Source organism: Globicephala melas, chromosome 3, assembly GCF_963455315.2.
Source record: "Globicephala melas chromosome 3, mGloMel1.2, whole genome shotgun sequence".
Lineage (NCBI taxonomy): Eukaryota > Metazoa > Chordata > Mammalia > Artiodactyla > Delphinidae > Globicephala > Globicephala melas.
The window spans coordinates 161,658,243-161,682,480 of record NC_083316.1 but is presented as its reverse complement, the minus strand read 5'-3'; the positions used below and the strand labels follow the sequence as shown (position 1 = coordinate 161,682,480).

General features: G+C 52.2%; 2 protein-coding genes across 30 annotated transcripts in view; one reads left to right on the top strand and one right to left on the bottom strand.

Annotated features, from left to right (window-relative positions):
* The window catches only part of MAST1 (microtubule associated serine/threonine kinase 1), a 26,271-nt gene extending 8,392 nt beyond the window's left edge, over nucleotides 1-17,879 (bottom strand). The window contains exons 1-13 of one of the 2 annotated variants that reach the window (XM_060296985.1): nucleotides 17,777-17,879; nucleotides 14,054-14,085; nucleotides 11,969-12,057; nucleotides 11,418-11,493; nucleotides 9,368-9,446; nucleotides 7,314-7,474; nucleotides 7,119-7,194; nucleotides 6,737-6,946; nucleotides 4,940-5,041; nucleotides 4,704-4,836; nucleotides 4,557-4,624; nucleotides 1,805-1,884; nucleotides 1,507-1,715 (exon numbers count right to left, since the gene is read on the bottom strand). In XM_060296985.1, the coding sequence (XP_060152968.1) occupies nucleotides 1,507-1,715; nucleotides 1,805-1,884; nucleotides 4,557-4,624; nucleotides 4,704-4,836; nucleotides 4,940-5,041; nucleotides 6,737-6,946; nucleotides 7,119-7,194; nucleotides 7,314-7,474; nucleotides 9,368-9,446; nucleotides 11,418-11,493; nucleotides 11,969-12,057; nucleotides 14,054-14,085; nucleotides 17,777-17,815 (1,354 nt within the window). In that variant the 5' untranslated portion in view covers nucleotides 17,816-17,879. Of the gene's footprint in view, nucleotides 1-1,506; nucleotides 1,716-1,804; nucleotides 1,885-4,556; nucleotides 4,625-4,703; nucleotides 4,837-4,939; nucleotides 5,042-6,736; nucleotides 6,947-7,118; nucleotides 7,195-7,313; nucleotides 7,475-9,367; nucleotides 9,447-11,417; nucleotides 11,494-11,968; nucleotides 12,058-13,720; nucleotides 13,893-14,053; nucleotides 14,086-17,776 lie in introns of those variants that run through there. The other variant, XM_060296984.1, reaches the window with a different exon arrangement.
* RTBDN (retbindin) lies at nucleotides 11,877-24,238 on the top strand. 28 transcript variants are annotated; one of them, XM_060296987.1, is made up of 8 exons: nucleotides 11,877-12,101; nucleotides 15,704-15,823; nucleotides 20,971-21,033; nucleotides 21,686-21,843; nucleotides 22,379-22,445; nucleotides 22,560-22,670; nucleotides 23,208-23,304; nucleotides 23,740-24,238. In XM_060296987.1, exons 1-8 carry the CDS (start codon nucleotides 12,028-12,030, stop codon nucleotides 24,187-24,189), a joined length of 1,140 nt encoding a protein of 379 aa, XP_060152970.1. In that variant the 5' UTR covers nucleotides 11,877-12,027; the 3' UTR covers nucleotides 24,190-24,238. The 28 variants fall into 28 exon arrangements, with proteins under 28 accessions (XP_060152970.1, XP_060152974.1, XP_060152971.1 ...); XM_060296989.1 differs by lacking the exon at nucleotides 11,877-12,101 and adding an exon at nucleotides 12,136-12,220; XM_060296990.1 differs by lacking the exon at nucleotides 11,877-12,101 and adding an exon at nucleotides 13,548-13,830.

Sequence of the window (24,238 nt, the reverse complement as noted above, 5' to 3'; positions counted from 1 at the left end):
TCCCTTGTTGCCAACCTCACTACATGAAACAACCTTGTCTCTTTTGGCTTATTTTTCTTGTTTATTGTATGTTTATACAGACTTGAATGTTACCTACATGAGGGAAAAGTGTGTCTGTCTGGGTAACCACCAGCGCCCAGCACAGCATGTGGCATGAGGGAGATGATGAGGGGACACCTGTTGAGTGACTGAATGCTCAATTAAGGCTTGGAAGTGGCACAGTTGTATCCCTGTGAGATCATGTGTGTGTCCTAATAACCATAATACATGTCTGTTTGGATGATAGATGGATTAATGTTGGGGATGGATAAACAGATGAAAAACCTATACAGTGGTGGTTGGATGATTGGATGGATGGCAAATGGACAGATAAATTGATGGATGAATTGTGGATGAATAGATGGATTTAAATAGCTTGCTAGAGAAAATGAGATAGCTGCTAGAATGGAGGTTTGGATGAATGAATAAAACTAAGAACAGTAAATGGATGGATGGAAAGAGGGATGGATAGCCGATGGATTAATAAATAGGTAAATAGGTATTGGTGGAGAGATGGATGGTAAGTAGTTAGGTGAATAAATAGATAGATGAATGAATGTCTAGATACAGAAAAAGATGGATTGATGGAAAACAGATGTACAATACAAGCAATGAACCCTAATATAAATTACGGACTTTAGTTAATAATTATGTATCAATATTTGTTCATCAATTGTAACCAATGTATCATACTAATACAAGATGTAAATAACACGGGAAACTGGGGGGAGGGGGAAGCGAGTATGTGGGAACTCTCAGTACTTTCCAATCAATTTTTCTATAAACCTAAAACTGCTCTAAAAAGTGAAGTCTATTAATTTTAAAAAATAGATGTAGGGCTTCCCTGGGGGTGCGGTGGTTGAGAGTCCGCCTGCCGATGCAGGGGACACGGGTTCGTGCCCCGGTCTGGGAGGATCCCACATGCCGCGGAGCGGCTAGGCCCGTGAGCCATGGCCGCTGAGCCTGCGCGTCCGGGGCCTGCGCTCCGCAAGGGGAGAGGCCACAACAGTGAGAGGCCCACGTACCACAAAAAAAAAAAAAAAAAAAAAAGATGTAATATAATATTGTAAATCAACTATACTTGAATAAAATAAATAACAATGTAATGGATAAACAGAAATATGGATGGACAAACAGACGGATAATCAAATGGATGGATGGATGGAGAGATGGCACATAGATATATGGATAGAAAAACAGATGGATTAGCAAATAAATAGATGAAATGAAGGAAAGGTGGATAATTGGATGGATGTATCTATATTGAGAGAAATGAAGATAAATCAATAGGTGGCTGGATATAAATAAACAGATGGAATGGATGATCAGTGACTGGATGGATAAATGGTTGGATAAACATACAGGTGGGTAGTTAATTTGGTGACTGGGACTCAGGCAGGCCACCCCCAGCAGCCCTGACTAGCGAGCATCCCCTCATCTTCCCTGCAGCCCTGCAGGCAGCCACACCTTCCACATATTCCATGACCATGCAGAGGTGGCGCCGGGTCTCAAAGGAGCAGAACATGCCGACCACAAAGGGGTTCTCAGCGAAGGTGAGGATGTCGCGCTCCACGAAGGCCTGCTGGATCTGGTTGCGCAGGATCAGGTTCTGCTTGTTGATCTTCTTCATCGCGAAGCGCTGCCTCGTTTCCCGGTGCCGCACCAGGTAGACGGCGCTGCAGGGGGAGAGAGCGAGGACCGGCCATCACCTCCGAGACACCCGGCCTCCGCCACCCTCCCCCCGCCAGAGCCCCGGGTGGCTCACCCGTAGGCACCATTGCTTATGAGCTTGATGGTCTCGAAGTCATTCTCTCCAGGTGGTTTCTTAGCCTTGCTGCTTCGGCCCTGCAGGGGAAAAAGGGAGACCACTCCATCATCATCATGAGACTGGCACTCTTGTTATTCCACCTAACACATGGGGAAACTGAGGCACAGAGGGGGTGGGTGTGTCCTTCATCCAAGTGCCACAGTGAGGGAGTAACAGAGTCAAGACGTGAATCCAAGACTGGCTGACCCTGAAGCCATATACTGATACCTAACTTCTCTCCATTAGGAAAGAAACCTACAAAATGGCTAATCACTCTAATTAATATATAAAGAGCTCTCAGACATCAACAAATAAACTAACAATTGAAGAGAAAAAATAGGCAAGATATGTGAATTAGAGTTAGAGCTCTTAACCATGTGAAAAAATGTTAAACCTCACATATAACGACAAAAAGGCAAACTAAAACTACCTCAAGATACCATTTTGCACTCAGAAGATTGGCAAAAAAAAAAAAAAAAAAAATCCAAAAAGCTGACACTCTGTAGGTAAAGCTGTGGGGAAACAGATACTTTTATACCTTGCTGTTGGGAGTATAAATTGGTACAGCCCCCATGAAAGGTACTTGGGTGTATATCAGAATTACAAATGCATGTTCCCTTTAATCCAGCAATTTCACTTTTGAATTCATGCTACAAATATGCTTGCACATGTGAAAAATGACCTATGTACTATCCTGCTCATTGCAAGACTGGAAACAATCCATACACAGGAAATTGGTTAAATAAACACGAGGGGATATAATCTAAAGGAATATTGTACCGTTGTTTTGTTTTGTTTTGTTTTGTTTTGTTTTTGGCTGCATTGCGCCACATGCAGGATCTTAGTTCCCTGACCAGGGATCGAACCCATGCCCCCTGCAGTAGAAGCATGGAGTCTTAACCACTGGACTGCCAGGGAAGTCCTGTACATTTTAAAAATGAGGAATATCTCTGTACACTTATTAGAAAGTTCTCCAAAGTATTTTGTTAAATGGGGAGGGGGGTAAGGAACAATATTACTGTATGCTTTTGTGTAAAAAAGGGGACAAAATATAATCATATTTGAGGTAATAGGGATATGGGGGACAAGAATGGGTATAAGATTTTTCACTGTATGTCTTTTTAAAAAATAATATTTATTTTTCTTAGGGACAAGAGATTTATTACATAAATATTTCACGAAAAGATCTATGAGATATAAAAATATTGAACTCTACACTCCTAAAAATGTAGCCCAAAAGAGTCTGACACAAACATTGACAGAATTACAAAGAGAAATTACTCAGAACAAGAATTTAACACATGGCTCTCAGAAACTATCAGATCAATCCGGCAAAAAAAGAAAGATGAATAGGAAGATGGAAGATTTGAATCACTCAATTCACAAGTTCGATTGAATGGAATTACATAGGATCCTACAAACAACAATTAAAGATAAATACCTTTTTAGAGTTTTAGACTTTTGAGTGATGTCATTCCATTACCTATTCAAAAAATTAAACAAATGGCATGTATAATGAGATTCAAAAAAAAATATATATATATACATATATATATATATATATATGACAGATGTGTGTGTATGTATGTGTGAATTCATAGACACAATTTGAAACAAAAGTCACAAATCCAAATGCCTTCATGGGTCAGGCATACCAGGTGAGAGCCATGGGTGGCTGGGGTGTGGATACCCCATATCATAGGCCAGCCCCCACTCAATGTCAGCTGGTTCCATCACAGTATTGTCAGAACTTCTAATTTTTCAAAAAGGCACAAACCCAGATTCTAATTTTAATCTTCTGATTTCTATATTTTGTTTCACATTTTTGAAAACACTAGGCAGCTCAGAGAAAACACATGCATGACCATTATGGTGGGCAATCTCCACCAGATATGTGGAACATCTACCGAGTGTGGTTGGCCTGGGAGGTGGAATTATAGTAATTTTTACTATGCTGAGCTGTTAACACACAGAGACACTCAACCCACTCAAAACTCCATGCAGTGTTCCTCAAGAAATTAAAAATAGAATTACCATGTGACCCAGCAATTCCACTCCTAGGTATGTACCTAAAAGAACTGAAACATTTGTTCCAACAAATACTTGTACACAAATGTTCACAGCAGCACTGTTCACACAATAGCTAAAAGATGGAAACAACCTAAATGTCCATTGATGAACGATGGATAAACCAAATGTGGCCTATTTTATTCAGCCATGAAAAGGAATGAAGTACTGATTTGTGCTACAGCAGGGATAAGCCTTGAAAACATTATGCCAGACACCAAAGGCCACAGAGCGAATGATTCCATTTATATGAAATATCCAGATTCAGCAAATCCATAGAGACAGAAAGATCTAGAAAGCAGATCAGTGGTTGCCAGGGGCTGTGGGGGAGGGAGGATGGGGAGGAACTGCGTAATGGGCACAAGGTTTCTTTTTGGGATGATGAAAATGTTCAGGAACTAGACAGAGGTAATGGCCACACAACATTGTGAATGTAGTAAATAACAATGTTATGTGTATTTTACCAGGAAAAGAAAAAAGCCTATGAAGGAAGAGCTATTATTAACCCATTTTAGAGTTGGGGAAACTGAGGCTCAGAGTGGGGACCAAGAGGTCCACCCAGCCTGAGGACAAAGAGCCAGGAGGTGAGCCCCGACCAGTCGGGCCAGACCAGAGTGTTGCCTGCTGGGCCACCTGGCCTTACCTCAGAGAGGTCGTCCTGCTCAGGTGTGTTAGAGCCGCCACTGTCCTGTTCCTCCAGGTGTACCACATCTAGGAAGGGAATGAGAGTGAGTGGAGACTGGGGTCCCAGCTGGTTCACCCACAGTCCCCTGCAGCCAGCAGCCAGCACCTGGAAAGGGGTCACGGGTGAGGCCCAGCTGGCGGATGATGTAGCGGGGGATGTCCGTCTTGACAAGGTGGCCCTCCTTCGCATGGCCCTCGGCTGCCTCCAGCAAGTGGTAGAACTCCTCGGGGTTGAATTCCTGAGGCAAGGCAGGGTGCGCTCAGGGTGAACTCCAAGGTGTCCCAGCCAACCCCTCCCCAGTCCCCCACCAACTGCCCCCCGCCCATGCCCAGCCCCCTTACCAGGCACTCCAGCAGCCTCGCTGGGCGTGAAATGATAATGAGCAGCTTCTTCACCAGCTGAGTGACAAAGGCCACCTCCAAGCTCTCGGAACGTTCATAGGCCTGGGGTGCAGGGCATATTGGGGGTGTGGTTCACAGGTGCCTTTCCTGAGCCAGGCTTCTCTCCCATCCCCACAGGAACGGACAATACTGCTGCTGTTGTCCCATTTTACAGATGAGTAAACTGAGGCCCAGGCCACATGGTAAAAATAATCATTATTGTTACAGCAAACATGGTCCTAAAACCTTCACTCACTCAATTCATCTTCAAAACAGCTCTATAATCCAGGCCGAGTTAAAAATCCCTCTGCCTGGCATGCTCTCTTCTCAGATCCTTGCATGGCTTCCTAATTCTCCTCCTTTAGGTCTTTGCCCAGTTGTCAACTCCTCATGGAGCCCTGCCTTGAACCCTCCAATCCAAAATCACACTCCACTACCTGGTAGGACTCTCAATCGCCGTTACTCTACTCTCCTGTTCCTGTTTTCTATCAAACAGGCCACGTATTAATTTATCTATCATGCCTATCAAAGTCAGGACTATGGTGAGGCAAATGAGGCAGTCACCTTGGACACCAAAACCCTCAGTCTTCAAGATAACTAATATTTTAATGCACTATTTGAAAAATCAAAATTAATGCAGAAAAAAATGATAAGCAAAACTTATTTATTTTTTGGCCGCAAGGCTTGTGGGATCTTAGTTCTCTGACCAGGGATTGACCAGGGATTGAACCTGGGCCCTGGAAGTGAAAGCACCGAGTCCTAACCACTGGACCGCCAGGGAATTCCCAGAAAAATTTAAATAAGGACAGGATCCCAGAAGGCTGGGCCAAACCATACTGGAGCTTGAATCAAAAGGAAACGTGTGGGACCGTCTCTACATGTTTTTATGTTTTTCAAATGATTAATGATTTTAATGAAAACAGTATTACTGATTAGTTCGTTTCCATTAAAACCAGGAAAGTTAAATTATAACAAATTTTGGTTTAATTATAAATAAAATATTTAAACTTAATGTTAAGTTTTAACATACTTTTTCTTTTCAATAATTAATGCTCTGAAGAGGGAAAAAAATCACCTGCCTCATCCTAGTCTCAGTCCTGATGCCATTTGAGGAAGTAGCATTTGAGTAAAGATCTGAAGGAGGTGAAGGATGTTAAGTTCCTGCTTCCTGTTTGGGGGGTTGGGAGGGATAAATTGGGAGATTGGGATTGACATATACACACTATTGTATATATAAAATAGATAACTAATAAGAACCTACTGTATAGCACAGGGAACTCTACTCAATACTCTGTAATGACGTATATGGGAATAGAATCTAAAAACGGAGTGGATATACGTATATGTATAACCGATCCGCTGTGCTGTACAGCAGAAACTAGCACAACGTTGAAAATCAACTATACTCCAATAAAATTAATTAAAACAGTGAAAAAAATAAAAGAAACTTTTACATTATTACTGTCAATATCACCAAATTATGTGAAAATCTTGGTTATAACAATATAGTGATTTTGATGAAATAAAGGCAAAAGGTGCATTTTGTGAAATAGATACGTGTATATATAAATTCCTGCTTCCTCCATCAGACCTAGAGCGGGGCTTTAGTCTTTCTCCTCCACCCTTCAATCCACACTAGCCCCTTGGCACGTGGCAGGCGCCCCCTGAGTGGATGTGGGATGAAGGAAACTATGGGGCCATTGAGCCTGATTTGGGGGTTCAGAGCCTGAGGTGTGGCCGGCCTCCTGGTGCACTCACGTCCTGCAGCAGCTTCTCCAGGTTTTCCTGCAATTCGTAGAAGTATACGGTGGTGATGAGGCCGTCGCGGGACTTGGTTAGGCAGTCCCGGGCCAGCTCGATGATCTGGTGGTGAATGAAGCTGAGCACGCCGTCGGCCAGCGGCAGCACGCTGTCAGGTTCGTAGGCGCGGGCGAAGTCGCGCAGCTTCTCTTCCATCTGCGCGGTGGCCTGTGGGAGGGACGGAGGCAGGGCCGGGATGCCGGCGCGGGGCTCAGCCCAGAGGCAGTGGTTGCCAAAGCCTGCACGGCGCGGCGCCGGCCGCCAGGGGGCGCGCGGAGCTAAAGCGAGCGAGGGCTCCGGCCGCCCCGCTTCCCTGCAGCCGCCCCCTGCCCCGCCTCACCTTCGGGAACCTCTCCTTGTAGACATGGTTCATCATCACGATCTCGTTGTCGTAGGAGGAGGGGGAGCGCCCGGGGCTGAGGAGAGAGAAGCCCATCGCGTCCAGCCACTTTCCTCCAAAACTGCAGACAGGCGCCTCGCAGGGCATGAGCCCCCAGACCCACCAGCTTGGACGGGGAGGGGGATTCAGGCCCACCTGAGGCTCCGCGAGCGAGGCCGCACCGCAGGGGAGCGGCGGCCACCATCCTCATCCGTGATGCTCTCGGTGCTGCCGAAGTGTTTGGAGAGGAAGTGGAGCTCGTCCACGGTGGGCTGGTAGGGCAGCTGGTGCAGGCGCTCCTGGGAGGAGCAGGAAGACTGGGGGGAGGGGCGGGGCCGGGGTCAGAGCCACCACGTTCCCCCACAGCTCGGGACCCTGGTCTGGGACCCCCGCGGCTGGCGGGCCACTGAGCAAGGCCAGAATCTGGACCTGGCTTATGATCCTTGGATCCCAAGGCCCAGCTCGGGATTCCTGGCAACAGAGGGGGGCGGGGAGGGGGCAGGGACAGACACAGATGAGAACAGTGACACAGACATGAATGTGGCCCGAGGGAACCTGTGAAAACCTGAGTCAAGTCTCATGCCTCCTCTGTTCAGAACTCTCCATGGCTCCCACGGTACTCATGGTGAATGCCTAAGTCCTCCCCACAGCCCACAAGGTCTTGCAAGATCTGATCCTGTCTCCTTGCCATCACCTCCTCCCACTCTCCCCCTCACCTGCTCTGCTTCAGCTGCACAGGCCTCCTTGATGGTCCTTGAACAAACCAGGCACACTAGTGCCTCAGGGCCTTTGCACTGACTGTTCCCTCTGTCTGTGACACATCTACTATGGATCACTTCTCCTTCAAGTCTTTGCTTTAAAGTCACCCTTCGAGAGGCCTCCTCTGACCACACGGATCATTCCCTCTCCTTGCCCCAACTCGTTTCTTCTTGCTGACTTCTTATCTCATTACTTACTACCGTACATCTTTATGACTTATTTGTTACTGCTGTCTGCTCCTCCAGGGCAGGGATTTGGTTCTGTTTGGCCCCAGTCAGGGCCTGGCATGCAGTTGGGGCAAACACAGACCCACAGACATCAGTGGAGAAACACAAGGACAGCCACCTGATTCTGCAGGCAGGATGATCTTTTTCAACATGATATCACTCACTTTCTTGCTTAAAACTCCCCAACCCATCATTATCTATTAATCTTTTCAGTGCACACAATCTATGACCTACAGAATCAGTAGGTCAGACTGAATTTTTAATTTAATTTAATATAAAGCAAAACAGCCTTTCTATGGCTTCCCACTGCATTTAGAATAAAATCTACCTCACGATCCTGGCCAAGAAGTCCCAGCATGAGGAGGGTTGCTGCCTGCCTCACCTCCATCCCTCCACTTCCAACCCAAAGCTCCAGCCACACAAGGCTATTTTCACCTTTCTAAATGTGAAAAGTTCTCTGTTGCCTCTGGGAGTTTGCACATGCTGCTCCCCTTTGCTGAAACACCCTTCCCTCCCTTCTTCCACCTGCCAACCCCCTGCTGATCCTTTGTCTTGGCTTCAAGGCCACCTCTTCCAGGAAACCTTCTTTGACCCTCCTTCCAGCTCAGTCAGGTGCCTCCCCTCTGCTATCATCCCCTTGCCTTATGCTACCCCCGTCACAGCTCCGACCACCCCAGCACCCCAAGTTATAAATGCCTTCTTACTCATCTGTCTCCTCCCATGAGGGCTTTGTGAATCCTTGGGCCCAGGCCCAGCTTGTAGAGCCCCACACACATGACAGTCATGTGATAAAAGTCTGCTGAACATCATACCAATATATGGAGGAGCGAACCAGAGAGACATGTAGAAAAGAGGGCAGATGGAGAGAGAGACTTTGGGTACTGCAGTGGGGGAGCAAATGGGCTCTGGGTGAAAGGGGTGTGTCCTGGCCCTGGCCAGCTGCAGACACTTGGGCAGTTGGTTTAACACATGAGCCTTAATGTCATTATCCGAGGTAAGTAAAATAAGTAAAAAAGTAAAATAATTAAAATAAGTCCGAGGTAAGTAGGACCCCCAAGAAGATATGTTGAAGATGGAGAACAGGACCTTGGAGGGGACTTGGAACTCACTAAGGGATGGACAGATGACACCCTTGGAGAACAAGAGAAACCCAAAGCTCTCATTTAGGCCAGTCCAGCCAGCCCCCCGCGGCTCCCACCCACCGGCCCCGCCTGCCACACTCACCGAGACGGTGGAGCTGGGCGTGTTGGTGCCATAGCCAGACGAAGGGAGTGAAGCCAGAGACCAACGGCGTCCGTCCGCCCTGGAACCCAGCCGACATGCTCAGAGGCCGCCAGGCCCCACCAGACAGCCCCATTCCTCAAGGTGTGAGAGAAACCACTGGCCGTGGCCAGAGCAGGAGGTGGGGGAATATATCTGCACTCTGAGATTCCTGAAGTCCCCCAGAGTCAAGGAGGTAAAGAGGAAGTCTTCCAGCCAGGTACCCGGGACCTGGAGCAAAGATCAGTCTTCTCTGCTCCTTCCCATTTATACTCCTCTCCTGTCAACCTCATGCCAAACAAGCCCCCAAAGTGAAAAAAGCCCACTCAAGGAAGTCATCCCAGAGGGACCCCAAAAGATGACCGCTAGAGGACCCCCATGAGAAAATTCTCAGAGGAAGATCACTTGGGTCTTTTCAGAGAAGAAATACTCCTTCCTCATACACACACACACATGCATGCTCCCACAGACACAATCACTCTCGTGGCTACACCCATTAGTATTACTGTTACTAGTACGGTTGAGTTCACACACTGAAAGTCACACACATTCACACCACGTGACTCTTCAACACAGACACTCACATGCATTCACTGTTCCATACATGGACCCAAATATCACATGTTTCCAGGCTAACACACAATCATACATGAAAAAAGAGACGTACAGTCACATATAGACATATATACTTACAGAGACTGGTACTCACACACTCTGACATACACACACACTCCCCCACACACTCTAGACTTTCACATTCACGTGACACACATTGAAGACACCCTCACGCAGTCAGTCACGCATTCAAACTCTCAGCCACACACTCATTCACACTCCCACACAAATTACATATTCACGTGGAGACACGCATGGAGGTACATGTTTCCTCAGCTATTCACACACACATTTACAACCCTAGAAGTACACAGTCACACACGTTCACTCTCACACGCTGATACACACCCATGGATACAAAACAGGCATGGGCTGCCTCCCATATTCACAGCCTCACAAACTCACACACATCCCCATCAGCACACAGATTGCACACTCACGTGTACACACACTCCCATGCACTGGAATCCTCTCTCCAGGCAGTGACCTCACTCAGCTCACCTGCTTCCCAGCTCACCCTCCATGTAGGCAACCACATCCGGCCCAATCTTGGAGCCCTTTTCTGGCTCCCTATTGCCCTCAGCTGAATTCCACGGTCGCAGGGAATCCCCACTCTTCCAAGGGAGCCGTCCTCTGTCCCCACAGTCTCCTGTGACTCGCACCCCACAGCTTTCACCAGCCTTTGCGGTGACCTGCGTTGCCTCCCCAACTCAACTCCAAGGATAGAGAAGGGATGTGGTTCACTCCATATCCCAGGTCTCAGAACACAGCAGTTGTTCAGACGTTTTTAGAATGAATAAAGTTCAAAAAACAAAGAGACCCACCCAAACACCCTGGTGACTCCTCAAAGATTCCCCCTCAAAATTCAAAGAATCTCTCTTTCTCCCCCAATCTCGACAAAGCCCCCCAGAAAATTCATCTTAGGGACACTCCAGAAACCCACAGAGACCCCCGGAGGGAAACCTGAGATTTCTCCTCTTGGGCCCTCGAGAAATAGCCCTAGGGGCCCTCCCCCACGTCAAGGACCAAGTCTTTCGATGGGCATCAAGCAGTCTGCGCTTGCGCACTTCCTCCCTGCTTCCCTGTCCTGTTGCTATGGAAACGCCTGGCCTGGAGAGCGAGGCTTGGGAGACTAAGACCCAGGCCCCATAGCGCAAGCGCTTTCACTCCGCGGCAAAGGAAGCTCCGCCCCTTCCCTGGTTCTGAACTGGTGGTTGGCCCCGCCTTCTTATAGGTCCCGTCCCTAAGACTGGGTGCCTGTTCCCGCCAGGACGTTGGGGCACTCTGCGGGTCCCTCAGGCCTGACTCGGGTGCAATTAGAAGGGGAACAGATGGTGGCCCAGACGGTGGGTAGGGAGGGTATGGCCAGGGTTCTGGGGCCCTGGGGAGAGGGACTCACCTTCGGGAGGAGGCGAAGGAGAAATGGGCGGGGGTGTTGGGGGAGAAGTTACGGGGACTGTCCAGGGGACTGCTACCTGTGGCGGAAAGAGAGGGATCTTCAGGCTTGGGATAGAAGGCAATCCCATCAAACCTCCTGATCCTCAAAGCGGGTTCCAAACAGCAGCTTGTCCCCTCTTTAGTCTAATCCCACCCACGTATGGGTGGACCGCTCCCCTTAGCTGTGGCCCTGCCTCTCAAAATGTTTTGGCTACCGAGTCAGCCCAGCCCCTCTCCAGGCCGATTCCGTCTTTTTCGAGGTGGCCCCGCCCCTTAGGTATGGCTCCTCCTTTCTGCTCCATCCCCTTTCCAATCAAGCTCCTCCTGGGCCTCCGCCCACAAATGCCCGTCCCCCTGCGGACCGGCCAAGCCAACACAAGATGGCTCCGCCCCTTGTCCAATCCCGGTCCTCTCCGTCTAGACTCTGGACCACCACTCCTGTGGCATGGACACACCCCTCGCCTGTGACCACGCCTCCTCTAGTCTGGCCCACAAACCCACCACCTGTCTCACCCAGGTGTCCAGGCAGTGGGGAGTGGGGTCGCGGCAGCGTGGGCGAAGTGCTGGTCAGGATGAGACTTTTCCGGTTACTGGTGCGGCAGCTGCGGGGAAGGCGAGGCAAGGGACCGGACCCGGCCGTAGCCCAGTGAGTTTGTGCACCCAACCCGCGGTCCTCCCATCTCAGATCCCCACCTGTCTCCCAACTGTGTGTGCTTGGATGTGCTCCCAAAGGACTGCTCAGAGGAGGAGGCAGTGGAGGCTTCGGTAGGACTGTGTATGGGAGGTGATGCGTATGTGTTGTGTATGTGCAAGACTCCTGGTGTGGATCATGTGTGCCCATGCATGGCACAGTGTATCAGTCAGGGGTGATAGTCATGTCCACGTGATACTAATGGAGATACTGAGTGTCTGTGTGTCTTTGGGTCCTTGCGTGACATTCGCTGTGTGTATCCAGGTGTGGCACCCGTGTGTGAATTCAGCACTGGGAGCATCCTAGTGTGACATCATGTGTGACAGTCCTTGGGTTTATCTTGTGTGACATGACCTGTGGCTTTGTGTGTCTATATGACACAGTGTAACGCCACTTGTCCATGGCTAGATGTGCCACTGTGTGCTGTAAAGTGTGCGTGATGCATGATTTCTGCTACGTGTCTGTCTTTGTGTAGCAATCTGAGTCTGTATGAGATACTGTCCTTGTGTCTGAGTGTGACATTCACCATGTGTGTTCCCGTGTGGCATCTACTGTGTGTGAGTTTAACACCCTGTGACACTGGGCACGTCTGAGCATACCACTGTGTGTGACATGGATGAAAATGAGTGAAAACCTGTGATATTGTGTGTGTCTCCGACTCTGCAAGATTCTGTGTCTGTTATTCTATCATCCGTGTGGCACAACATATGACATGCTTAGGTGATATCGTATATTGTGACATTGCACGGATGTCATTGCCACACATGTGTCTGTGTGCATTTCAGATGGCACAATTGTGTGTGTGGATCACCAGGCATGTGACATCTTACTGAGTGTACACTACACTGTGCCTGTGGGCTTACTTGTCTGTGTGATGCTGCGAGTGTCCTTGTGTGTCTGTGTGTGCCTCTGACCTATGGCCACCATATGGCTGGGTACGCGTGGCGGCTCCCGGGTGTATCTGGGACACTAGGGCTGTTGTGTGTGTATGTGTGTGTGACATCATGTCCTGAGTGACGCTATGTGTCACTATTTTTCGTATGAGGCTGTGTTCTTTGGGGGGCGGTTGTGCTATGATAAAAGCCCCCCCTTTCATTCTGCCCCTCAGGATCCCAGCTTCCAAAGAGGGACCCTCCAGCCCCTCCATTCTCTTCGCACACACCCCCCTCCCCGGCTCAGTGACTGAGCATATTCGCGCGGCCAGAGCACGCGGCATGGGGGTGGGGGGAGGCCAGGCTGCGGCTATTGTTCTGAGGGTGCTAAGCCCCCCACCCTCCCCTTCTTCCCCTACCCTCACCGGGCTGCCGGAGCCCGCAGCGCCATCAGACAAAGGCGCCTCAATCCCCCACCAGGCGCAGCCCCCTCCCCCCGCGGCGGTCCTTTCTAGCGTGCAGTCCCCCCAGCCTCAGCCCACACTGCCCCCCATTCAGCCCCATCCCTGGCAGGAAGGCGCGAGCGAGCACCTCTGGCGCAGCTGGACCGGGTGCAGCATCCCGGGCCCCGCCCTGCAGCAGCAGCCGGAGGGCGGTTTTGGGGGAAGGGCCAGGTCAGGGTCTGAGGGATCGGGGGTCTACCTCTTGGTGCGACGGAACATACTGCCGCCAGGGAAGGAGGGCATCGAGAAATTGGAAAGCGCGGTCCAGAGAGAGTCAGACATGACCCGGCGGCGGCGACATGGTGGCAGGTGCGGCAGCGGCGGCGGCGCGGGGAGCAAACGCGCGGGGCGGAGGCTGGAGCCGCAGCGGGCAGGGTAGGGCGGGGGAGGGGAAGGCCTGCGGCTGCCGCTAGCCAGGAGGGGGCGCTGCAGTGCACCAGCGCGTCTGGCCCCGCCCGCGCGCCCGCCTGGCGCCCCCCACCCGGGCCGGAGAAGGGGCGGCCAGCCCCGCGCGTTTCTCCCCAGGGCTCACCTGCTGCTTTTCCGGGGCAGGGGCAAATCTTTCTGGAAGGCAAAGGAGCAAAAGGATAGAGGTCAGCGGGCACCAGCAGCCACTGCCCAAAAGCCCTGTCAGCCCCCTGGAGGGGTAGAGGTGGGATGGGACAGGTCCTTCATCAGCATGGTCACCTGCGCCCTTGGCCATGAGGTGAGGGCTGGGCTCCTAGGGGAAAAGGGTACCAGGGTGATTCCTCTCCCGACCCCCAGAGGCCAGCAGAGGGCCCCCTATAGGACTCCCGAGCTGGCGTCTCAGTATGTGTTTGTGCAAATGAAAACATCCAGGAGTCGTTATTTGAAAAATATTTCTTGAGCACCTACTGTATGACAGGCCCCGTGCTAGGCACTGGGGACACAGCCGTGAATGAGACAAAAATCCTGCCCTTTGGGGACTAGCATTGAAAGGAAGGAAGCAGACAACCAAGATTAACATAGAAGTGAATGAAATAATTTTAGACAGAAATAAATGTTATGAATAAAATTAAGCAAGGTGATGTGATGGAAAATGGCTAGGAGGGGGACATGATAGTTACAGAGGTCTGCTCTGTGGAGATGATTTTTAAGTTTGTTGCTGAAAAATAAAAGTCAGCCCTGGGAGGCTCTGTGGCGAGAGCATTCCGGGTAGAGGGAATTGCAAAGGCCTGGAGGTAGGAATAAACTTGGCATGCTCAAGCATGAAAGGGTGAATGACTGGATGGATGAATGAATGACTCCTCCACACCTCAATGGTTCTACCCCACTCTCAATCAGATTCACAGAGTTGGGGTGGGGAGAGTTAGGGTGGCTCAAACTGAGATTTGACATGGGAATCAGGTGATGGCTGGGTGGTCTTTTTCAGTAATGGCAGTGATAATAATTGGTAGGTATTGGGACTTCCCTGGTGGTCCAGTGGTTAAGACTCCGTGCTTCCAATGGAGGGGGCGAAGTTCAATCCCTGGTCACGGAAGCCACATGCCATGCGGTGTGGCAACAAAAAAAAAAAGTTAGGTATTAACTCTGTCCACATCACAAGAAGGTTGCATTCTGTTTGTCAAGCACACAGGAAACCACTACAGGGACCAGAAATTACAGAGGTCTGGACGCCTTTCTGAGAGCACTGGGGAGAAGGGTCATCACCTTCCACCCAGTTCTGTGTCCACAGGCTAAGGTGAATAAAAGGGATTGGGTAGGGCTGCAGGCAGAAAGATTCAGGTTAGGGTTCCAAAAGCCCTTTGGTGGGGACTCCAACAAGGGAGAAATGAGGAGTGTTCTAGGATTTTTCTAGAATCTCTGATAGCAGAAAGCCCCGGGTTCAAATCCCAGTTTTGCCACTTATAACCTTGGCAAATGACCTTCCGATAGTCCATTCCTTCTAGAGGATTCTGTCAGATGATGCAGGTGCCTAGCACCTTAGTATGGTGTCTAGCATATAGTAAGTGCTCAATAAATATTAGGTCATAGGAACAGGAGTTATTGTGGATGGACATGCTGCATGGCAGAAGATGGGCCAGAGGGACCTCACACTCCCATGTACAGAGGACAGATGGATGGTCGACGTCAAAAGGAACACTGTCCAGATTGGCAGCCCTGCCATCCTGAGCCAGGGGTGACCGGAAATCTATACCAGGTTTTCCCTCTGTCTTTGCAGGATCAGCTTGAATGAGCGGCCCCTTGGACAAGCCCCTTGGACCAGCCGGCCAGCCAGGGCCAGGCGGCTGCAATGGCACAATCAAAATCAAGACCTGGATTTTCCCCGCCACGGAGCCCGGTACTCCAGACTCGGGTACAATGGGCCTAGGAGGGTGAGCCCCAGGGGGACCTTTAAGTGCTACCTAGAAAAGTCCTCGACTCTAGCCCCATCTGCTAGCATCCCTAAACATTTTAGGGTCGAAGAAAGGGGCAAGGTGGAGAGGTAGAGGATCTGGATCCTTGGCGTCCGTGTAAACAGACGCCACTTCCATCCCCAGCTGCAGAGCTGCTCTGCCCAGCGGATTCTGCATCTCTTCGTGATTAACGGACGGCCCTGTGGCCGGGGCATTCGAACTTAGGTTGCTGTACGATCCCAACTGCACACAGGGGACCTTGGGAGCTCCGTGGTTGTGGGACAGCTCCTAAGGGGTTGCACCAGTGTGTGAGAGTGTATTCAGGCTGCGAAGTGGTTAACCCTGCCAGAAGGGAAGAGGTTCGGGCAGGACTTCGGTGGAGTAGCTCCCTCGGCCTAGAAGCCTGGGGAAGGATGGGTGGATGAGTGGGAGGATCCCGGGTTGGGGGCGTGGTCTTGCGCTGGAGAGCTAAGTCCCGCGTGGCACTGAGCCAATAGGAGTCGGCGCCGGCCCAGGGGGCGGGGACACACCCCATGCAGGCTCCGCCCGTTTCAGCCCTTTTCTGGGGACCCGACGGCGCGGACCCAGTCTAACTGCTTCAGCACTTGCTCTGGTTTTGCAGCAGCTCCCTCCCTTTTATCAGAACCCGTTCTCCTAACCCAGCCCAGGGAAAGGAAGGAAATCCGAGGAAGACCTGAAGAGCCCATCTGGGCTCTGGTTAAAACTCAGGTCTGGCTCCAGCATCATCCAGACGCCAGGGAAGTCCTTCCTGCCCTCTGAAATGGCCCCATCCAAAGATGGACGAGGCCCCTGGGTGATGGTTTGAATCCTCTCCTTCTCTTTCCAAGCTCCAGGCTAGGGATGTAGCCTGAGACTGGGCCCATTCTAGGCTTTATATAAACTTCTCCGGACTACCTAGCTCGGGGCTGCTTCAAGGAGGCTCAGAAAGACCAGATGCCAGGCAAACCTTAGGGTGAAGATTTGACCGATTTCCTCTCTGGGGTTAGTTTGGGGCCAACACCGAACCCCCGTATTAACCCTTAGAAGTGCATGCTGCAGACCGAAGAGAACCCTTCTCAGCTTCAGAATCCCCACCCATCTAGGATGTGGGAGTTCCTGACGCCTGGATTTGTCCCCGCCTTCCCCACACTCCACAGCAAACCTCAGTGTCCCACTCCGCGCAGTGGACCCACGTCTCCTGCGCCTGCGCAGCCTAGAGACCAACATCGTCTAAGGCTGCAAGGAGCTAAAAATCGCTCCCGCCCACCCACAAGCTGGGCTGGACTTGAGGATCGCGGAGTGGGGGTGGGGGGGTAGTGTTGTAGTGGAGCGGGGTGGAATGAAGAGTGAGGAGGGAGGCTGTCTAGATGCCTGTCCAATTAGGGCAGTAGGAAGAATCCTGGTGGCCGAGCAGGTGCGTGGAGGTCGCAGGGGGTCGGCATGCCTCAGGAAGGGACTCCTGGGGTGGTGAGGGGCGAGGCTGCAGCACAAATATGTTTACCACTGCTGCGGCGCCGGCAGCCCCGAGGGGCGCGGGCCCTGGGGCAATAACTTTGTTCTGCGCCCCCTCACCCCCAGCCTGGCTGGGCACCAGGGCAAAGACCTCGATCCCAGCCCCTTCCCCCTCTGACGGGCCGGGAGCCCCTCGGGTTATCCTCGAGGGGAGCGCAAGGCTGCATCCCCCTCTGTCAGATCCCTGGATCCCCGGGCGGCCCCTGAGGGGCGGGGTCCCCAGCGCGGCGGGACGCGCGGCCACCGCGTTCCCCTTAGGTAGAGTCCCGAGGCCATGGGAGAGGGCGCCTGGGCCAACCCTGGCGTAAGTTCTCCCGCCTCCTGCCGGGCCCCGCCCCAGGGCGCCGACCCCTTCCCCTCCACCCGGGGCCAGGGCTGCCGAGTACCTGCAGCCTCCGGCGACGAATCAGGCCCGAATCGTCCATGGCGGCGGCGGCGGCAGAGGCTTCGGCCCCGGGGAGGGAGGTGGGAGGCGGCGGCAGGGGCGGCGGCGGGAGGAGGGAGGCGGGAGGCGGGAGGCGGAAGGCGGGAGGGAGTGAGAAGCCGCGGGGACCGCGGCGGCGGCGGCGGCGGCGGCTGGGGGGGAGGAGGGGGCAGGGAGGTGGCGGGGGCGGAGCAAAGTGGGGCGGACCCGGCGTCGTCACTGCGTCTGGGCGCCCGAGCCCGGCCTCGGCCAAGGCTGCCCGCGCTGGGGGCGGGGGGGGGGGGCCGGGGGGGGCGGGGGCGGCGGACAAGAGGGGGAAGGAGCCTCCAGATGTCCCCAGGGAAGTCAAACTACCGAGAGACCCCTGTAGAGACACGCCAGGGGAGAGACATGCCCATGGGTAGACTCCCAACCCAAGAAACACCCCAAAGGAGACAGTCTCACTAAGATATATTCCTTATGCAGACAACCTCCTCCCCGCGGTGACCCCCTCAGAGAGACACATTCCCACGGGGAGGTAGTCTCCATAGGGAGGCCCTCTCCAATCAGAAACTCCTCTCACCCTGAAAATCATTTCTAAAACAGATGGTCTCTGAGGGGTGACGCTTCCTCTCAAAAGCCCACCCTCCAAAGAGGAGACATTTTCGTAGAGAAAGATCCCCGCGGGTGATATTTCACTTGGGGAGCTTGGTGAGGTTACCCTCAGTGAAAGACCCCACGAAAGCCATATTCTCTATGGGAAATTGTCCCCACCCACGAGACCTCACATCCCAAGGAGATACACTCTTACAGAGTGTGTATTTGCACTGAGGAGACCCGTCCTTACGGGAGAAGCCCCCTCCGAAAATCATTTACATGCTTATACCAACCCGCTTCCCTAGCGATCCCCTCCCTCATCGTCAGGATTAAGAAGCCAGGCCAGGCTGGGCCGTATTTATAGGAACGATTAGCTGGTGGTTGGGGAGGAGGGCAGCCGAAGCGATTTTCACCACTCCCCCGCAGTGTTCCTGCAGCTGAGGCCAAGCCAACCATGCTTCCCCTAGTTGTAGTGAAAAGCGTCGGAGACCTCCCCACGCCAGTCTTGGCATTGGAGGGCATGGTGGGGTGGGGGCTTCCCAAGGGTCTCAGTCCATAACTGTCCCGAAGACCCTGGAGGGCGCGGTCACTGGGCGGGAGCGACCCCTGCCTGTCAAAGGGGGCTACAGCGAGGTCTAGGTCCCGGTGTTCCCCAGGCGCTTGTCTGCTCATCTCTGCGCCTTTGCCTGAGTTGTCTCGGTCTGTTTCTCTCTGTCTCTGTCAGCATGTTCGTGTTGCCATCTCGCTGAGTCTGTTCCTCGCACTTCTCTGTCCAAGGCCGGGAAACCGCTCTTGACGCGCCTTCTCCCGCCGGCTGCCGCGGGAGCTCTCCGTGGTGCTGATTTCTAGCGCTCCAGTCCGTAGTGCTGAAATATGAGCTCAGGTTGGGGGCGGAGGTTAGGGAAGGGGAAGGGTTGTCGGGAGGCACAGCCTAGAGGCTGGACAGATAAGACCCACGAGCACCCTGGACTACCCCAGGATGAACCGGAGAAAGGCTAGGTCCACTGAGTACTGGTTGCTGAAGCTTCCAGGACATCAGTGGGTGTCCTTAGAGGGGCCAGGAGACAGTGCCTCCTGATTAATTTACTCAACAGGTATTGAGCACCTACTGTGTGCAAAGCAGTGTTTTGGATTCTGGGAGTACATCAGTAAAAGAGACAGACAAAAACTCTTCACTATCCGAGAAAAGAGGGAGAGAGATTTGTGGTAGTACTCATTGCTCACAAAAACACATATGCAAACTCTACAAGCACAGGCACGCACACACACTGTGCAAATACACACACACACACACACAAAAAAATACACACACAAACACGAAAGTACCAACACATGCTCAACAAACAGACTCGCATATACCCATTCACACACCCTGCAAACACATACTCCACAAAAACACATATTCTGCAAATACACACACATACAAACACATACTCAGCAAACACAAACTCACAAACACATGTAATCATTTGCAAACATGGAGTTAGCACATAGACACAGAGAGTCTTATGCAAACACATAAACACAGAATACAAACACACACTCAGCAAACACAGAAACACATATTCACATAAACTCACATTCTGGAAACACACGTGCAAACACATACTTAGAAAACACAGACATACACACACTCGGCAATGCAGGCATACACAAACAACACATAAAAACACTCAACAACACAAGCACACACTCATCGTCCCCAAACCAAAGGAAGCTCAGCTGCACACAAACTCTTGTCCAAAATACAGACTCATTATCCTCCCAATGCAAAACATGGACACATATACATACACTCACATACCCACTGGAGGGCTGTTTTTCTTTTCTTTTCTATTTTATTTTATTTTAGAGGGCTGTTTTTTCTTACTGGACTCCCCCACTAAACTATCAGCTCTATGAGGGTTGAGATTTTCATGTCTTAGTCACTACACTGCATCCCCAGAATCTGGCACACACTAGGTGCTCAATAAATGTTTGTTGAATGAATTGAGGGAATGTTTGCAGGGACACAAATTCACAGAAACTGCAAAGGGGCACACACACATACACACACACACACACATGTCAGATGGAGTCCTACACCCTCTCCACACATGACAACACCTTCTTGTTCACTCATTGTCAACATTCATGGTCAATAACCTTTGTCCAGTGACCTATTCACAATAATTTGCACAACATCTATCCTAATCCTTCATCCCCCTCCCCTTCACTTATTATCTGACTCTTACTCAACTGGACACACTTGGCTCTTGGAACACTTACAGACCTCCTTACCCAGATTTTGAGCACACACACACACCACACACTAAAGAGACGCACATAAACATATCGTCACACAACAAACACACATACCCACTCAATACATACACAAACACAAAACACACCCTCATCCCACACACACACACCCTCATCCATCTCCTCACACATATACAGAGTTTAAGTCACAAGCTCAACATAAAGACAAACACAAGGATATATACACACCAGCCTCAGATCCTCTGGTCTTTGGTCAGCTGGAGCAGAGGGCGGGGTGGTGGGAAATCCCTCCCCTGCATCAAACCACGCCCCTTTCAGCTGTTTCCTGGATTTGACCCTGAGGTGTCTCAGCAGTGCCCTAGACTCCAGTCCGGCTAACAGGTGAGGGGTGGCCGGAGGGGGCAGAGAGGGGGAGGGAATTGCCGTGTCTTCACAGATCCCTAGTTCCCCCTGCCCTGGGGCCTTTGGATCCCACTGGCAGAATCCGAGTCCTGCCACAGCCAAGCTTGGGTCCAGAGGTCCAGCCCTGGGTGTCAGCCCCTAAGCTGATTGTGGGCCGAGAGAAGGTGACCATGAAAGGGGCCAGCAGGGATCAAGAGGGAGGGAGGAGACTGGGCAGAAGAGAAGGAAGAATTACTGGACAAGAGGGGGGATTGGAAGATCTGGGGAGGTCCCTTTAGAGGACGGAGGAGGTTGCCTGAGGGCCCATAGGGTGGGAGATCCCACTTTGGGTCGGGGTGGGGGGGAAGGGAACCAATGTCAAACAGGGGTGGGGACACTTGCACCTGAAGGGATGGAGGGGACATGAGTCTGACGGGGGGGGGCTCCTTGGTCAGAGACAGACCTTGGTGGCCCCCGGGGATTTGAGGGTCCTTGGCTATTGCTTCCTCATCAGCTGCCCTTTCTCTGCTCTGCCTGGGACTGTCTCCTGGCTGCGTATCAGGACAGTGCCACCCTGAGCTACCAGAAAGGGACAGCTGAACCTCACCCTGTATCCCAGCTGACTCTTATCTCAGGTGGACATGGTCTGCAGGGGTTGCACTCGACCCAGGGGCCTGGCCTGGGCCCTGCAACTGACCCTGGCATGGATCCTGCTGGGGGCTTGTGGAGGGAGCCACCCACTCCCAGCTAGATCCCAGAGACACCATAGGCTGGTGACCAATTTGGGCACAAGCCAGCTACACCTGGCAGGTAAGTATTCCAGACTTTGCCTAAACTCTAACAACCAGAAACCCCAACTCAACCATAACAATGCCAGAATTTCCTTTGGAGAGGGGTTTAGGGTGACCGGAGGAGGCACCTGGGTCTAGTGGTGGTTAAACAGCACAAACTGCCTAGGTTCAAATCCCAACTCTGCCACTTCATAGCTGTGTGACCCTGGGCAAATCACTTAACCTCTCTGAGCCTCAGGTGGGCCATTAAGAAAGGAGGAGAAATAATAGACCTACCTCATAAGGATGTTGTAAAAGTGTATATGTAAGTATATGAGAATTTATATCACCACCAGGTTGTCATAAATGATAAGCTGATTATGATTAGTGATTATTTCTTGAAGCTCCATTTGCATCACAAGCGAAGTGTCTTTAACTTTTATGTTTGAGAGAACATATATAATTGGGGTCTCCCCGTTCAGAGGAACCCCAAGCCTTGGTTCCCCAACCCTACCTGAGGATCCAAGATGGCAACTCACTGGAGTCCCCTTCTCCATGACACTCTTGTCCCTCAGAGATGAACACACCAGAGGCATCGGACCCTGGGATCGTCTCAGGGAGCTGTGGGGAGCTGAGCCCCGGGCAAGTACAGCAACCTCCAGTGTTTCCTTGTGTTCTTTGCTCCAGCTGTCCCGACCAGGGGACAGAGCCCTTGCGCACCTTGACCTATCTGGGCCTGTCTCTCCCGATATCCAGGTGTGAATCCTTCCTGGGAAACCTCCAGGTTGCCCTCCGCAGTCGTTTCCACCTGCTGCTATTGGGGGTACGCCAGACACAGCCTCTCTGCTCGGAGCTCTGCGATGCCTGGTAGGAGTGGCGGGGCGTGAGGGGTGTGGTCTATGGCTTGGGCGGGGCCGAACGGGGGATCTGCAGCTTGATCCTCCGGGTGCCTGAAGGGGCGTGGCCTGCGTCCAAAGCCACCAAGGTGTACAGGACGAGGCCTGGTGTTTAGAGGCTAGGTAGAAAGGGACGGGGCCTGTGGAGGACCCGCTGCTAAGACTGGCACTACGGAGGACTGGCCTTCCATGGAGCTGGCTTTTTTTTTTTTTTTAAGGGGAGGGCCTCTTGATTGAAAAGAGAAGCTAAAAGGGTGGGGCTGGCCTGGAATAGATGGTCTGAGGTCGGCAGGTGTGAGGCCTGAAGTGACAGAGCCCTGGTAAGTTTAGAGAATATGGGGCAGGCTGAAATCTAGGGGATGGCTTTTGTAGGAGCGTGGTTCTAAGAGGCGGTGCCTGGATCTGGGGAAGGGACATACCCGGGGCAAAGCCTTGGAGAGCAGGAATCCCACTAGGACGTGGCTGCGGAGTCTTCACCCGCCTTCTTTTCTCCACACACCATCCCCAGGTTTGCCACCTGCGAAAGTGATATCATCTGCAGCCCGACTTGGCTCCCACTCCTAGAAAAGAGGGGCTGCGAGCCTGGCTGCACCACCTATGGGCAGGTGAGCATGGGACAGAGGAAGCCAGGAAGAGACTGATACTTCCCCTCACTATGTCCTGGGTTAGCCCGTCTAGGTCCCAGAGTCCGGACTGGCACTCCCAAGGCCCCCACTCCCATCCTTCCCGCTTCCACAGCCCAATCTCCACAGTAGGATATGCCTGTAGCCTCCCTAAGGCCCACTGAGTCTGGATTTGCCCTCCCCAAAGGACGGTCTCTGCTCTAGGCCCGTCCACAGTCCCCCTGGAAGGCCCAGAAACCCGAGTCTCCTTCTCCAAGGCCCCAGCCTTCATCTGGTTCTCTGCCACCCGAGCCCCCTGGGACCCAGTAAAACCTCGCACTCCCCAAGGCCCCACCCCCACTATGGCCCTGCCCCCAGACTCCCGGGATGACCTAGAGGTGAGAATTTCCTGCCCTAAGATCGCGCCGCTGCCCCCAGGGTAGCTGGACTCCACCAACTCGGACCCAAACTTCACCCCTTCCCGCCAGACTTTTGCTGACGGAGCGGAACTTTGCCGCTCGTTTCTGGGCTACGCGGTACCAGTGGCGGATCCTGGCTCTGGTCACTGCCTCAACATTTCCACCTCGGTGCTGCCGCGTCCCAGACACGCACGGAGGGCCCGGGAAACCACTTTCCGGCGCTCCCGACGCCCTCGCACCTGGATCCTGGACGCTGCAAGCAGCGGAAGTGGCAGTGGAAGTGGCAGCGGCCCCTAGGGGGCGCCTGGCCTTGAATGGAAGATGCACCCCCTCTCCCCACCTCCGGCCCCGCCGCTCAAGACACCCAGAGTCCCACCCCTGTCCCTCTCTGCATTCTAGTTTCCAGAGTCCCATCCTTCCTCTCTGGGGCCCCAGAGACTCGCGCCTCTTCAGATTATTTGAGAAATAACCCAATTGTAGTTCATTGTTTTCCTCACCCCCCTGAATAAAGTCGCCAG

Excerpts from the sequence above, each read along its gene's own strand:
- RTBDN (XM_060296986.1), top strand. The coding sequence starts at position 17,372 with ATGTTTACCACTGCTGCGGCGCCGGCAGCCCCGAGGGGCGCGGGCCCT. Across the intron at positions 22,446-22,559 it reads TGTGGGGAGCTGAGCCCCGG|GTGTGAATCCTTCCTGGGAA; the intron begins GCAAGTACAGCA and ends CCCGATATCCAG. Across the intron at positions 22,671-23,207 it reads TCGGAGCTCTGCGATGCCTG|GTTTGCCACCTGCGAAAGTG; the intron begins GTAGGAGTGGCG and ends CACCATCCCCAG.